The sequence below is a fragment of the Protomyctophum parallelum genome (genome assembly GCF_964188405.1).
Source record: "Protomyctophum parallelum genome assembly, chromosome: 10".
NCBI lineage: Eukaryota > Metazoa > Chordata > Actinopteri > Myctophiformes > Myctophidae > Protomyctophum > Protomyctophum parallelum.
This window is the reverse complement of record NC_139704.1, coordinates 35,355,725-35,372,029: the sequence shown is the minus strand read 5'-3', so window position 1 is coordinate 35,372,029 and position 16,305 is coordinate 35,355,725. Positions and strand designations below refer to the sequence as shown.

Below are 16,305 nucleotides of genomic sequence, written 5' to 3'. Positions count from 1 at the left end.
TGTACTGTATAGGAGAGGTCTTCATTCATGTCTGTACTGTATAGGAGAGGTCTTCATTCATGTCTGTACTGTATAGGAGAGGTCTTCATTCACGTCTGTACTGTATAGGAGAGGTCTTCATTCACGTCTGTACTGTATAGGAGAGGTCTTCATTCACGTCTGTACTGTATAGCAGGGGTCTTCATTCACGTCTGTACTGTATAGCAGGGGTCTTCATTCATGTCTGTACTGTATAGGAGAGGTCTTCATTCACGTCTGTACTGTATAGCAGGGGTCTTCATTCATGTCTGTACTGTATAGGAGAGGTCTTCATTCATGTCTGTACTGTATAGGAGGGGTCTTCATTCATGTCGGTACTGTATAGGAGGGGTCTCCATTCATGTCTGTACTGTATAGCAGGGGTCTTCATTCATGTCTGTACTGTATAGCAGGGGTCTTCATTCATGTCTGTACTGTATAGGAGAGGTCTTCATTCATGTCTGTACTGTATAGGAGAGGTCTTCATTCATGTCTGTACTGTATAGGAGAGGTCTTCATGTCATGTCTGTACTGTATAGCAGGGGTCTTCATTCATGTCTGTACTGTATAGGAGAGGTCTTCATTCATGTCTGTACTGTATAGCAGGGGTCTTCATTCATGTCTGTACTGTATAGGAGAGGTCTTCCTTCATGTCTGTACTGTATAGGAGAGGTCTTCATTCATGTCTGTACTGTATAGGAGAGGTCTTCATTCATGTCTGTACTGTATAGGAGAGGTCTTCATTCATGTCTGTACTGTATAGGAGAGGTCTTCATTCATGTCTGTACTGTATAGGAGAGGTCTTCATTCATGTCTGTACTGTATAGGAGAGGTCTTCATTCATGTCTGTACTGTATAGCAGAGGTCTTCATTCATGTCTGTACTGTATAGCAGAGGTCTTCATTCATGTCTGTACTGTATAGCAGGGGTCTTCATTCATGTCTGTACTGTATAGGAGAGGTCTTCATTCATGTCTGTACTGTATAGGAGAGGTCTTCATTCATGTCTGTACTGTATAGGAGAGGTCTTCATTCATGTCTGTACTGTATAGGAGAGGTCTTCATTCATGTCTGTACTGTATAGGAGAGGTCTTCATTCATGTCTGTACTGTATAGCAGGGGTCTTCATTCATGTCTGTACTGTATAGGAGAGGTCTTCATTCACGTCTGTACTGTATAGGAGAGGTCTTCATTCATGTCTGTACTGTATAGGAGAGGTCTTCATTCATGTCTGTACTGTATAGGAGGGGTCTTCATTCATGTCTGTACTGTATAGGAGAGGTCTTCATTCATGTCTGTACTGTATAGCAGGGGTCTTCATTCATGTCTGTACTGTATAGGAGAGGTCTTCATTCATGTCTGTACTGTATAGGAGAGGTCTTCATTCATGTCTGTACTGTATAGGAGAGGTCTTCATTCATGTCTGTACTGTATAGCAGGGGTCTTCATTCATGTCTGTACTGTATAGGAGAGGTCTTCATTCATGTCATGTCTGTACTGTATAGCAGGGGTCTTCATTCATGTCTGTACTGTATAGCAGAGGTCTTCATTCATGTCTGTACTGTATAGCAGGGGTCTTCATTCATGTCATGTCTGTACTGTATAGGAGAGGTCTTCATTCATGTCATGTCTGTACTGTATAGCAGGGGTCTTCATTCATGTCTGTACTGTATAGGAGAGGTCTTCATTCATGCCTGTACTGTATAGCAGGGGTCTTCATTCATGTCTGTACTGTATAGCAGAGGTCTTCATTCATGTCTGTACTGTATAGCAGGGGTCTTCATTCATGTCATGTCTGTACTGTATAGCAGGGGTCTTCATTCATGTCTGTACTGTATAGGAGAGGTCTTCATTCATGTCTGTACTGTATAGCAGGGGTCTTCATTCATGTCTGTACTGTATAGGAGAGGTCTTCATTCATGTCTGTACTGTATAGGAGAGGTCTTCATTCACGTCTGTACTGTATAGGAGGGGTCTTCATTCATGTCATGTCTGTACTGTATAGGAGAGGTCTTCATTCATGTCTGTACTGTATAGGAGAGGTCTTCATTCATGTCTGTACTGTATAGCAGGGGTCTTCATTCATGTCTGTACTGTATAGGAGAGGTCTTCATTCATGTCTGTACTGTATAGGAGAGGTCTTCATTCATGTCTGTACTGTATAGGAGAGGTCTTCATTCATGTCTGTACTGTATAGCAGGGGTCTTCATTCATGTCTGTACTGTATAGGAGAGGTCTTCATTCATGTCTGTACTGTATAGGAGAGGTCTTCATTCATGTCTGTACTGTATAGGAGAGGTCTTCATTCATGTCATGTCTGTACTGTATAGCAGGGGTCTTCATTCATGTCTGTACTGTATAGCAGGTGTCTTCATTCATGTCTGTACTGTATAGGAGAGGTCTTCATTCATGTCTGTACTGTATAGGAGAGGTCTTCATGTCATGTCTGTACTGTATAGCAGGGGTCTTCATTCATGTCTGTACTGTATAGGAGAGGTCTTCATTCATGTCTGTACTGTATAGGAGAGGTCTTCATTCATGTCTGTACTGTATAGGAGAGGTCTTCATTCATGTCTGTACTGTATAGGAGAGGTCTTCATTCATGTCTGTACTGTATAGGAGAGGTCTTCATTCATGTCTGTACTGTATAGCAGGGGTCTTCATTCATGTCTGTACTGTATAGGAGAGGTCTTCATTCATGTCTGTACTGTATAGCAGGGGTCTTCATTCATGTCTGTACTGTATAGCAGGGGTCTTCATTCATGTCTGTACTGTATAGCTGCAGCAGGGGTCTTCAACGTCTTCCAGGCCAAGGAGAGAGATAAAAACGTGTGGTTTCTTTTTTTTCCTGTACACCAAACCTCTTCACCAAACATTCACCAGATTTAGCTCCGATCTACAAGAGCTTGTACATTGACTATTTTCTGAGAAGGTTCGGATGGTTAATGTAAAAAATAAAAAATAATAAGTCCCTATCACACAAAGATTTGGCTTGTATCTCTGAGGATGCCCTAAGGGTCCCAGACACCCTGTTGAAGGCCCCTGCTGTATAGCCAAAAATAATGTATTTTGTATGCTCTCATGTTATGAGAGCATACAAATGAAGCCTGGCAAGGGTCACTGAAATAGATGTTAAAGCAGTTTAGATGTCGTCTCATACGTAAAAAAAAGACTATTATAATAGCATATCATTTAGCATGAACAAAACAAACCTTATATGGTTTACTTGGCCAATCAGTGATGCCCACACTGATTGGAAAGTGACAGTTATTTTTTTTTCTTTTTTTATATATATATAATTTTTATCCCACGATTTTGCAACCCATTCTTTTCACCCAGTGTCAATTATTTAATGTACTCCTGTGCGCTGCGCTCCCTATGCGAACCTGGTTGGGGGGCAGCAGACTGACTTCATGCTTCCTTCTATGCATGAGGAGTCCAGGCTGCTTCTTTTCACCTGACAGGGGGGGGGATTTCCCCGGCCGGGCATAGCGCGTGGGTGGAACACGTTATTCCATTCCTTTCCCCTCCATCAGGTGCCCCGGCTGGCCAGGGGGAGGCAGTTTAGAGACCAGGATTACTGCATGTTTTTGTGAAGGTACCTACCCTAGGAGGACACGGGGAGAACATGCAAACTCCACACAGAAAGGCCCTTTCGCCAAACCGGGAATCGAACCCAGGACATTCTAGCTGTGAGGTGACAGCATTACCTTACTGTGCCACCGTGCCCCAGCAGGAAAGTGTCAGTTCTTAGTTAAACTAATGCAACAACTGATACTCCTGTGGGAGATTGGTTTGTAGCACTTATGTCGTAGCTCTCGTCACAGGACTGCTGGTTGCATTCCTTGTGGCATATGGTGGTGCACAGAACACACACACACACACACACACACACACACACACACACACACACACACACACACACACACACACACACACACACACACACACACACACACACACACACACACACACACACACACACACACACGCACACAACTGTGTGTGTACTAAACGTGTACTACATTTGGTTACATTTGAGTTAAACAAACACTCAGTGTTGCCTATACTTTTGATAAGGAACGTATATAGGCGACACGCCCTGTTCCTCCTCACACGCCTGCCCTGCCTGCTAACAGCTGTGAGTCATGCATTATAACGAGGCCCACACCCTGCATGCCCCACCCAGGGAGAGGCTTGTGTGAGAACTAGCCTGGACTCAGCAAGCCTTGACAGCTCCCCTGAGTTTCAACTCCCAGGGAGAGAAGAGAGAGAAACAAGTACGTAGAGTGTGCATGGTGTATAAATAACTATTTTACTTTTACTTTGAGTGTTCCATTTTTCAATACCACTCCACTACAACTCAGAAGCAAATATTGTACTTTTTTTGTACTTTACCCCACTGACAGCTTTAGTTACTACTAGATTTAGATTATAGTTACAAAACATAAATGGAACCACTGCCCTATTTTATACTTCAAAATGTCTTTTTCCACCACTGAGAGAGAGAGAGAGAGGGTGAGAGAGAGAGAGAGGGGGGGGGGGGATGGTTAAGACAGAGAGAGAGAAGGAAAGAGAGAGGGGGAGAGGAAAAGAGAGAGGGAAAGAGAGAGGGAGAGAGAGAGAGAGAGAGAGAGAGAGAGAGAGAGAGAGAGAGAGAGAGAGAGAGAGAGAGAGACAGAGAGAGAGAGGAGGAGAGGGGGAGAGGGAAAGGGAAAGAGAAAAGATCAGCAGATTGGGAGATAATGAGCAGAGTGTGAGATGTGGAGAATGAAAGAAGAGGCAAAAGCATGTAGGAATGCAACTATTGATTATTCTATCAATTACTTTATCTATTAATCAAATATATATATGTATATAATACGTATATGCTACGTCCAACCAGGGAAACTCCCTCCTGTCAGGTGTAAAGGAGCAACTTGGACACTCAGGCATGAAGGAAGCATGAGTTCAAGTCCATATGGGGACTAGGTTGGCGGAGGGTGTGTAGAGCCCAGGATCACATTAGATAATTGACACAGGGGTGAAAAATGGATTACAAAATAGTGGGATAAAAAAAAGTGAAACTGTGTTTCAATATAAAAGCCACTAGAGGGCAGGCTTGATCAGTTAATGAACCTCCATAGCACTGTGAGTTTTTCCAACTCTCCCCTCTCTCCCCTTCTCTCTGTCCGTCTTCACTGTAGCTATATCAATAAAGGCACAAAAGCCAAAAACAAATCTTTTTCTTTCTTTATTTTAGAAAGGTTGCCTCTGACCTGTGCTTGTGGCCTGTACCCAGAGAGAGCCTCGTCTCCTTCTAAAGCTGTGCACTCAGGGTGCAGCTGGGTGCTGGTTTCATTCCAGATCCCAGGTGCTTCTCATGCATACATGGCGCAGTGGGCCAACAGAACAATGAGACATTCTGCTCTCCCTGGCTTCTTCTGTTACCTCATTCATATACTGGATGCAGTGGTGAAAGCAGATAGGTTGAAAATGGGCGAAGTCGTCCTTTAAAAGTAGCAATGTTACAAGTAAAAAGCATAAAAGTATAAAATAGAGCGTAAGTGGTTACTGTAGGTTTTGTATTAATAAACTAAATCAATGTATTTGAAATATTGTAGAAGGCTACAAGTAAAATATCTGCCCCTGACATGTAGAGTAGAAGTAGAGCATAATTTTGGTTACATTTTGTACACTTAAACGGGTTGAGAATCACTGCTAAAATGTTCTCTTATGGGGGTCCCTGGCATATATTTTCAAATGGGGGTCCTCAGGCTAATTAGTGTCAATTTGGGGGTCCTTGACATGAAAACGTTTGGAAACCACTGCTTTACACCAGTGGTGTAAGAGGTCACGGTCAAGGCCAAGGTTGGCCAGGCTATTTTAGGAAGTTGGGAACAATGCTCAGGTGTTGCTGAGGTGACGAGGCAAACAGTTTGTTTGTTGACTGTATCGTTTGTATTACGCTGACTGTTATGTCGCAAGCCTGCTGAAGTGACGGTAAATAAATATAATTTCATTTTGTATTGAGTTGTGCTTGAAATGTACTGTAATTCTGCAAACTGTTAATAAACATTTCAATCAATCAATCAAGTTTTTTTGTTTTTATTACACGTCTAAACTAGTTTTCGGTTTTAGCAATCACGGAGTAGTGTCCAGTTTAGGACTGACGCTATAAGTGGTTCTCAACCTTTTATGTCCCTGGCATTTGGGAAACAGTGGTTCAGTCTTGGTCCACAGTACGGCTCATATTTGCCATTGACAATGAAAGGAGAAATTAAAAGTCATATGTCCGTCAAATATGACGTAAATGTGTGGCAACACAAACATTAAATGCCATTAATGAAGGGAGAATTTGCGTCATTATGTAGACGAGCAAATCGGCGAACCAATCACATAACTGCAGTTGTTCATGAGATGATGTATGATGACGTGTATAATGATGATAGCGCCCCTCACTTCACACATGTGTGATTTTTATAGTTTATTCGTTGAGTACTTTTGAGGCATTAATGGTCTTTTCTCTTTTTTGGGGGGACGGTTGGGGGACGGTTTTTTGTTGGGGCCTGGCCCCGGGTCCTTCTGAGCTCACAAAGATTATTATATTATGGGTTCAGAACTCACTCTGAGGGACTGGGCATATAGTCAGAAGTTAACACACCTGACACGTGTCTGTGGACTGGAGGAAGATAATGTACATCGATGTGTATTAATAATCATAATGAATATTGTATGTATACAGCCATTTATTATTTCACTGTAGATTAGCTTTAGGAACTGTAGTTAGTTCCTAAAGCTAATCGATAATTTACAGTAATAATCTAATTGTAAAATTTGAGAGAAACTGAGAAACACTGATTTTATACCTATAAGTCTTCGTCCTACACTCCTTGCTAACAACCCGTAGAACTACCTGCAATGACCTATATGACCCTCCCCATCCTGCTTCCCTCCCACGAACACGAACCAGCCGGATGCACTGCCGTATAGTGACACAAGCTTATTCTGTGTTTTTTTCTTATGCTGACTAAAGTTAAAGTATTTTATGATATGAGTCAAACAGTCAACAGCATTGTGCCAGTTTTGCACAAGACCTATATTATAGGATGGTCTTTGTCAATCTGTGCTGCAAGGTGAACCTTGCAACTTCTATTTCCTGCATGAGTTAGTAGGCCATACTGAGTAGGCAGTAACTGACTGTGGTTTGTATTTGGGTATACTACTGTCTATACTGTGTACTGAAGTGTATAAGTGTACACCAAGATCAGGGGTGTGGTGCCCACATACTTTTTGACTTGAGAGCTACTTTCAAAATGACCAGCTCAACAAGATCTATACTGACCAAAATAATTATTATCCCTTTGCTGGAAATAGTATACATAAGACAGTTTGAACAGGAAATAGAGAGGAGAAATGGAATTGGTATAGGTTTTCTTGTATATAACTTTGTAATGCTAAGTGACGTTTGTGTGCAACACTCTTGTGGGTTTGAGCTGACAGGCCCTTTTTATGTCAATCAATCAAGTCTTAGTCACCTTAAAGGTATATTCAGTGATTTCACTTAATTCAAATATCACTTATTTTTTTGTTTTGTTGTGATAATCCTCCCTACTATAGAGTGTGCTGACCATATAAGGAGTTCCTCCCTGTCCCCAGTTAACCCCTGGGGGTCAAAAAACCATAGGTTTCGTTTTTGGCTAGGCTAAGCCTTCCACCAATCATAATAGAGCGGGGGCGGGCCTTGGTGTGTGTGCTGTTGGCTGTCGTGTGTCACCCCACTGGTGCGTGCATTTGCACATCTTGTTACCGAGGCTTGTACTTATCGGGGTTTTTTCCAAATCACCCAAATCACTGAATGCTCCTTTAATACAAGTGATAGATTATATATATTTTAGGGGCATGTCATGTGGTCTATACCCAGGGGCGCAGATAGCATTTTATAACTGGGGGGGGGGGGGGGCATATTTGGGGGCTATCTATCGAAAAATGTCATGAGGAGGGGGGGATTTCACGGCAAAACACATGCAGCAAAACACATGCAGCCACGGTACATGGCTTTTTTTTGGAGGGGATAATCCCCCCTCCTCATGAAACTGAGGGGGTCGATCCCCCCCCTCCTATCTGCGCGCCTGCATGGGTCTATACCGGCACAGCCTCTGTGATCCCCTGACCAAGACCAAGGAGTCTTTCTGTTGTGCATGAGAAACTATATAGTCATGGTTCACGCGACGCTCGTATAATCATGACAGTCATGTTTCAGGGCTAGAGAAAATAAAGAGAAGTGAACACACCCTGACCCTTTTAAAACCTTTTCCAAGTTGTTGACAGCCTTGAAATGTGGGAGAATTTCCAGGGGGAAAAAAGTGGAATTTCCAGGGGGGTAGCCTAATATACACACACATAAAAACCCTGAGTGTTAAATTCATTACAAATTAATTTATATTTACCTCTGAGTGGTGCTATATTGAGATTAGGAAACACACACACACACACACACACACACACACACACACACACACACACACACACACACACACACACACACACACACACACACACACACACACACACAAGGCTCAAAGTCTACAACTACTTGTTGTGAGACTTGATCCAGTTTTGGTTTCCTATCCCAGCCACCCCCATCATGTGCTTTTCTAATCTAGACTAGGCGATGACGACGACCATATATGCATGACTTTGCGTTATGTTCTCTAGACTGTTCTATCTGTATAAATTCAGCACCGTCACTATCCGTGAGACAGAAACAGAATGATGCTTATCCCACCTGTCTCCCCCCGGACCCCCCGAGTCCCCCGGTGACGCTCCTTTGTGCCCGATGAGACAGACTGTGTCAGACAGGAGGGTCTGGACTGCCTGCCGGTCGAGAGCTGCACTGCAACTACCTCAGGTTATGACTGAGAGAGAGAGAGAGAGAGAGAGAGAGAGAGAGAGAAATGGGTGGGTGGAAAGTCCCTGCGTGGAAATCCCCTAGCTTTTCCCTTTTTTTTTTTGTTTAACATTTAACTAGCTTTCAAGAAGAAGGACGTGCGTGCGTGGACTCCTTTTGACAGGCTCCGGCAGGTCGTCGTTGGACTATAAGCTGACTGATACCTAAATAGATTTGGACCCGGACTACTCACTGAGCGGAGAGAGAGAGAGAGAGAGAGAGAGAGAGGTTCGCATGGCGCCGTGGGGACCGATGCGGTGTGAGGAGGCTGCTGAGTGAAGTGGCTCAGTACAGATCTGTATCCCGGCGGCCCGGCAGGCAGGCAGGCAGGCAGGCAGGCAGCAGGGCTTTGTTATTATCATCACCCCTCGACATATTCCACACAGGTAAGACCCCCCCTCATCCCACCATCCCCTCCACCTCCTCCTCCTCCTCCTCTCCGTCCTCCGTCTCCCCGTGACTCGTCCGTGGTGTGATGATGTGAACGATGTGATCGGAACCGATCGCAACAACACCATCATCCGATCACGTCTATATAATAGACGGCGTCGCATGCCGACAGGAGCGGACCTTTATAAAGCCGACGCGCGTAGCACTCGTTAAGGGTCGGTTCTTGTCGGCGAGCGACACCCTCGTGCGTCTAAAACTGAAGCTTTTATTATAGGCCTCTTTTTAGGAGCGTTGTTGTCGCGGTTCTGGGGGACATTGGGGGGAGAAATCCTTGCTCACGACAGTGGCTTTCTTCTTTGACAGCCATTGTTTACAAAGACGTCACCCCCCCCCCAAAAGCTCTCCCCCACCAGGGCATAAATATGTATAGGCTATATATATCTCGTCCTGGTCGTGTATGTGTATGTCTGCATCACACGTTTGTTACATTGTCTCCCATCTGTTGTCGAAGGAATTACGTAAGCCCCGGACGTCAGCAAAGTCTCCTGTTATTGTTTTTTCTTCTGTGTAGACAGCCAGACAGCCAGGCTAAACCGCAGCGTTCAACCATTATTGTCTAGTCTGTCTGTCTGTCTGTCTGTGTGTGTGTGTGTGTGTGTGTGTGTGTGTGTGTGTGTGTGTGTGTGTCTGGCCAAAGTCTGCAAAAACAGCACCTGCTCATAGACATTGACCGTCTATGCCTGCCTGTCATACAGTAGCCTATAGGATATCAGCTCAAAACCATGACTAGCCATTTACTATGGCCTAGTAGTCTGTTGTTGTTGTTGCAGTTGCAGCAGCAGCACCTGCTGCTCCAGGGGGGCCAATGCGAGCCAATTGTATCCAGGTGAAAACAGTTTCCACTGACAGCTGCTCTCTATAAGGTTAATATGAGGTTATTGTGGAGGTGAAAAGTCAGCAAAACACACACTGGACTTGCTGACCACCTCTTTCCACTTCCCGTGGAATCTATATAGAAGCATGGGAGAAGTTGCTGACACTTGCAGCATGTTTTTGGGTGAAATGCCAAAGCTGCCGCCACCACCAAACCTTTATGCTTATGTTATAACAGTAAAATGTTTAGTGTTTTTTTTTAGTATTAGATTGAGGCCTATTGTTCTACCTACCGGCCGTCTCGTGTACGGCTGAATAAGTGAGCTCGGGCAGTGTATCGACAGTCCCACTAGCAGCCTTTGCTCTGCATCGGCCTTGAGTTTACCACAGGGTATACATTCTTAAAAATCACACCGCTAATATATTAAAGTCTAACTCCAACTTAGGTGATGTAATGGTGATATAAAACAATGCCGTTTTTAAAACAAACAAAATTGAAATACAAAATTGAAATACGGGTAACCGTGCGGCCTGAAATCTATTGTATGATTATTATTGTTTTAATACTATTCTGATCTATTGTTAAACCACCTATTCTTTTCCCTCTTGTTCAGTTCCACGTTGTTAGGTGGTGGGCGCGTCCTCTTCCTCGTCCCTCTTCCTCCTCCTCCCCCCCCCCCTGTCCCTTCCATCCGACACATCTGACCATGTCGCAAGGCCAGAACTTCCTCCCCAAGTTCCTGTTTGTGTCCAACCTGCTGAAGGCGGTGAAGATCCGCCAGCGCGTGCCCAACGACGTGGTGAAGCCGGCGGCCAGCGGCGGCCTGATGCACCACCTGCGCGGCATGCATCGCCACACCCTGGAGATGATCGCCATGAACCACTTCCCGCAGGCCTTCCGCGAGGTGGTGCAGGCGGCCATCTTGGACCGCGCCATGCAGGCCTCCCTCGAGCAGGAGAAGAAGCTCAACTGGTGCCGCGAGGTGAAGAAGATGGTGCCCCTACGCACCAATGGTAAGGCCCCCGCTGGCGTTTGTTTTTCGTTGTTTTATCTTGTGGTTCTGGAAGGGAAGGGCCTCTGAGTCGTTACGGTGGAATGAATGATACTGAAGCACTCCGCCCCGCTGACAAACCCATAGACACATTTAAGCCATCTTCTCTTGGTCAGAGCATATACTCAATACATCACGTTTTGTGATGACGTGCTAGCTGAAATACGTTACGCCGTTCAGTCTGCGGTGTGTTTCTGAAGCCACATTAATGTATGTTATTGTGGAAATTTAGATTCTAGCTGAATGAAATAGGACTTCCTTAGAAGATGGATCTCTACAACATCTTAGAAGATTGCTTAAAGGTTTTGTTGTGATAATCCTCCCTACTATAGAGTGTGCTGACCATATAAGGAGTTCCTCCCTGTCCCCAGTTAACACCTGGGGGGTGTTTTTGGCTAGGTGGCCCAGCCTTCATCCAATCAGGATAGAGAGGGGCCTTCCGCCAATCACGATCGAGCCTTGGTGTGTGTGTGTGCTGTTGGCCTGTCACGTGTAGAGCGTGCATGTGCACATCTTGTTACTGGGGCGGACCGGGTTTTTTTCCCAAATCACCCAAATCACCAAAATGCTCCTTTAAGAACCTAGTAATATTGTTTCATCGATTTCTGCGCCAGTAGCAGACTGTAGTACGTACGGTGTCAGGGCTAACCCTAACCCAGTAGCAGACTGTACGGTGTCAGGGCTAACCCTAACCCAGTAGCAGACTGTAGTACGTACGGTGTCAGGGCTAACCCTAACCCAGTAGCAGACTGTAGTACGTACGGTGTCAGGTCTAACCCTAACCCAGTAGCAGACTGTAGTACGTATGGCGTCAGGGCTAACCCTAACCCAGTAGCAGACTGTAGTACGTATGGTGTCAGGGCTAACCCTAACCCAGTAGCAGACTGTAGTACGTACGGTGTCAGGGCTAACCCTAACCCAGTAGCAGACTGTAGTACGTACGGTGTCAGGGCTAACCCTAACCCAGTAGCAGACTGTAGTACGTATGGTGTCAGGGCTAACCCTAACCCAGTAGCAGACTGTAGTACGTACGGTGTCAGGGCTAACCCTAACCCAGTAGCAGACTGTAGTACGTACGGTGTCAGGGCTAACCCTAACCCAGTAGCAGACTGTAGTACGTATGGTGTCAGGGCTAACCCTAACCCAGTAGCAGACTGTAGTACATATGGTGTCAGGGCTAACCCTAACCCAGTAGCAGACTGTAGTACGTACGGTGTCAGGGCTAACCCTAACCCAGTAGCAGACTGTAGTACGTACGGTGTCAGGGCTAACCCTAACCCAGTAGCAGACTGTAGTACGTACGGTGTCAGGGCTAACCCTAACCCAGTAGCAGACTGTAGTACGTATGGTGTCAGGGCTAACCCTAACCCAGTAGCAGACTGTAGTACGTACGGCGTCAGGGCTAACCCTAACCCAGTAGCAGACTGTAGTACGTACGGTGTCAGGGCTAACCCTAACCCAGTAGCAGACTGTAGTACGTACAGTGTCAGGGCTAACCCTAACCCAGTAGCAGACTGTAGTACATATGGTGTCAGGGCTAACCCTAACCCAGTAGCAGACTGTAGTACGTACGGTGTCAGGGCTAACCCTAACCCAGTAGCAGACTGTAGTACATATGGCGTCAGGGCTAACCCTAACCCAGTAGCAGACTGTAGTACGTATGGCGTCAGGGCTGCGGGTTTCCGTTCCTCTCATCTATACAGTTCTGTTCTCGGGTCCAGTGGAGCTACATAGCAGTGAGTCAGGGGGTACTCCTAGTCCTCGCAATGCAAATTCTCACAGGATATTACTCACTCATGGCCCACATTACTGTAAGTGACAGGGAATGGGGTACAAAGGGTTCTACTTTCACAAACACTTATTGCTATGTCATGTTTTCTCTTGCGTGGATGTCACAAGGTGGGAACATCCCGCGGCATGCAGAAAGCCATTCGACCTGTTGATTTCTGATCAGAGAGCCATGGTGGGAAATTCTCATGGCATCACCCAGCAGGGCCTTTGTTTATACTGTTGGCTGTTTCAGACTCTTGTTTCCGTCCAGGTTACATTCACAACCAGATTGGGGTTAGTCCCCTTGTACTCCCCTTAACCTGCCTTGTCACATGTGCACACGTTCGAGTGTGGGAGAATGCTAGTGGAACGGGTGCAGTACTTAGTTTAGACAGTTTTTGGTTTAGACTAGTCATTGGTTACAATGGTTAGACATGGCTTATATTAAGGTTAGGTTTAGGTGTGCTGCCCCGTGGGAGGTGATGTTTAGGGTGAGGGTTTGAGATAAGTTGTAGTTGTAGGACAAATGACTGGTCTAACCAATGACTAGTCTAAACCAAAAACTGTCTAAACTAAGTACTGCACCCGAACGTCATTCGTCATTTTTGCCACTTTTAGTCAGATGTCCTTTTGCATGTCAGTCTGTCCCTCTGCATCACTGCACATATAAGTCTGGCCATCATGTTGTTGTTGTATGACGATGTCACTGGTGAAATATTGTTTGTGATCTTGTAGATCTGTTATTTTCAACACTCGACACGTCATACAATGGAGTATAAATGAGTCTAAATCTCAACTAACCAGCGGTTGTACTGTGGTTTCACTTACGTTTCGCCTAGAACAAACTTATCTCGCTGTGTCACAGTTGATCAATGACTGATTAGACTAGTTACTGATTAGTTACTGTGTCATAAACACTTGGAACACTACCTCCCTGGGTGGTTGTGTTCTAGACGAAGGCATTAGAAGAGAGAATAGTCGCACACAGAAGTAAGGGCGTTTTAAGTCACACAAGGTTTGTGACAAAATCTCAATCATACAGTATTCCACAGATAGTATAGATAATACTGTACACTGTGCTGCCGGTGAGGGGCTTTTTGTACAGGAAGAGATAAATGAATCCGTTTCCACTGGCTGATTTCAAAATCTATTTAGAATGCTATTTGGAGGGTTGAGGCAGTTATTAATGTTATGTGTACAAATCTTACAGACTAAATTACGCCTCCGTCCGTAACAGTAAATGTTCTAGTGAAACATTCTGTGCTTTTGCAATGGTAACTTCCGAAGTAATGACTAGTTGCTATTGGACACACGCACACGCTCACACGCGCACGCACACACACACACACACACACACACACACACACGCACACACACACACACACACACACACACACACACACACACACACAGTAGCATGGATCATGGAATTATCTGGCTCACATTGATGAAGTCATCCATATGATGACATCATGACGATGAGACAGCATTTAGAGCCGTCTGGAACTCCGAAGGACCCACAGGCGTGACTTTGAACAGAGGAAGGACGAGACACACGCACGCACACACACACACACACACACACACACACACACACACACACACACACACACACACACACACACACACACACACACACACACACACACACACACACACACACACACACACACACACACACTGCTGCTGAGTCACTGGAACACACACACACACACACGCACGCACGCATGCACGCACGCACGCGCACACACGCACACGCACAGAATATTTGTGACAGCTGAACAGCTATAGATGACCATGAGACACAGAAACACAAAACACATTATCTGTCAATCAATCAATGAATCAATCGAAAAAAAAGTCTTCTGAAAGAATATATGTTCAAAGATTTGTGCCGCATTTTCACGATTTTTCAAAAAATAGCAGACCTACAAGCTCGTAGCGCGCCACTCGGTGGCACGCTACGAGCTTGTAGGTCTGCTATTTTTCAATGGCTAAAGCATAACACGATGCTAACACCAAAAGGGGTTCCCGGCCCAAAATGGGTTAAGATTCCGGTTCCTTAACGGATTCCATTTAACAACTTAAAAAAAAAATGATATACGCTATATAGTATATATACTATAATTGACCAAATCGGTGCGCGTCGGCGTGTGTGTCTCTCATGATCCCAAGATGTTTCCGTGCCAAATAGCAATTTGGACAGATTGCCTAACCCGCGAGCCGTCGATTTAACTGATTTGCAGTTAGTGTCACGTAACGCTTGTGACCCGATTGGAATGACATTGTTTTTCCCAACCTACCTTTTAATTATGATTATTGATAGTCACACAAATTCAGTCATACATACAGTATTGTATACATTGTGATTCTAATTGTATATAGCAGACCTGAAGTCCTGCATACCAGCTCTGACAGCAACGTTTGCACAAACAGAGGTTGTGCATGACCCTGTTATGAACCGGTTCCTCTGGTTCCAGATCCCAACCCTAAATGTAAAACAATTTAGCACCTTTAAGCCTCATACTAACCTACAGTGTTATATATTTGTTACATATGTTACATATGTAGGCGACATAAGTAAGCAAAACATTAATTTCTGCTGAATACAGCGCTCATTGGCACACATTTAATTCCTCCCACGACCCACCTTTAAAGCTGCTATAAGCAATAATATGTCTTTTAATTTTAATGACCTTTTCGTTTCTTTCTTTTCGGTATTCAGACAGCCAGCAATGGGTAGAATGCTCCCCAAAAAAAAATGTTAATGCCGCAATCTGCATTCAAAGATGTTCCTAGAAGCTTTGTCATTGGTCGAGAAAAAAAAAACCCTGTCGCAATGACTAACCAATCAGGAAGCAGACAGGCAAATCGACCAATGACAAAGCTTCTAGGAAAACCTTTGAATGCAGACTGCGGCCCCTAGATGTGTCACAGAGACTGGCTGTCTGAACACCAAAAAATGAAAGAAAAAAAAAGGTCATTACATTTTTGACATATTATTGCTTATAGCAGCTTTAAAGGACCACTTCACCACTTTCCAACCTATCTTCATATAATAGGTCCTCACTAATAATCATGAAAAAATGGCATGATTTTTTTCCTACTCAGTCTGTCTCATAGGACGGCTTTGGGCAGTTTAGAAACCGTCTTCCAGTGACATCATCATTAGGCAGATTCTTTTTTAAACAAGATTTTTTAAGAAAAATATTTCGATTTTCATTATCGTGAGAACGATGGCTTCCATTTTCGCATTGCAACTTTTCAGGACTAG

The 16,305-nt window shown here is 44.6% G+C and overlaps 1 protein-coding gene and 1 long non-coding RNA gene across 2 annotated transcripts in view; one reads left to right on the top strand and one right to left on the bottom strand.

Annotated features, from left to right (window-relative positions):
* LOC310865945 overlaps positions 1-16,305 on the bottom strand; it is a 71,503-nt gene that overhangs the window by 3,824 nt on the left and 51,374 nt on the right. The window lies entirely within an intron of this gene.
* The window catches only part of tnfaip3 (tumor necrosis factor, alpha-induced protein 3), a 23,067-nt gene continuing 15,805 nt past the window's right edge, over positions 9,044-16,305 (top strand). Inside the window, exons 1-2 of the mRNA XM_083774750.1 lie at positions 9,044-9,332; positions 10,824-11,223. Of these exons, the coding sequence (XP_083630876.1) occupies positions 10,917-11,223 (307 nt within the window). The 5' untranslated portion in view covers positions 9,044-9,332; positions 10,824-10,916. The remainder of the gene's footprint in view (positions 9,333-10,823; positions 11,224-16,305) is intronic.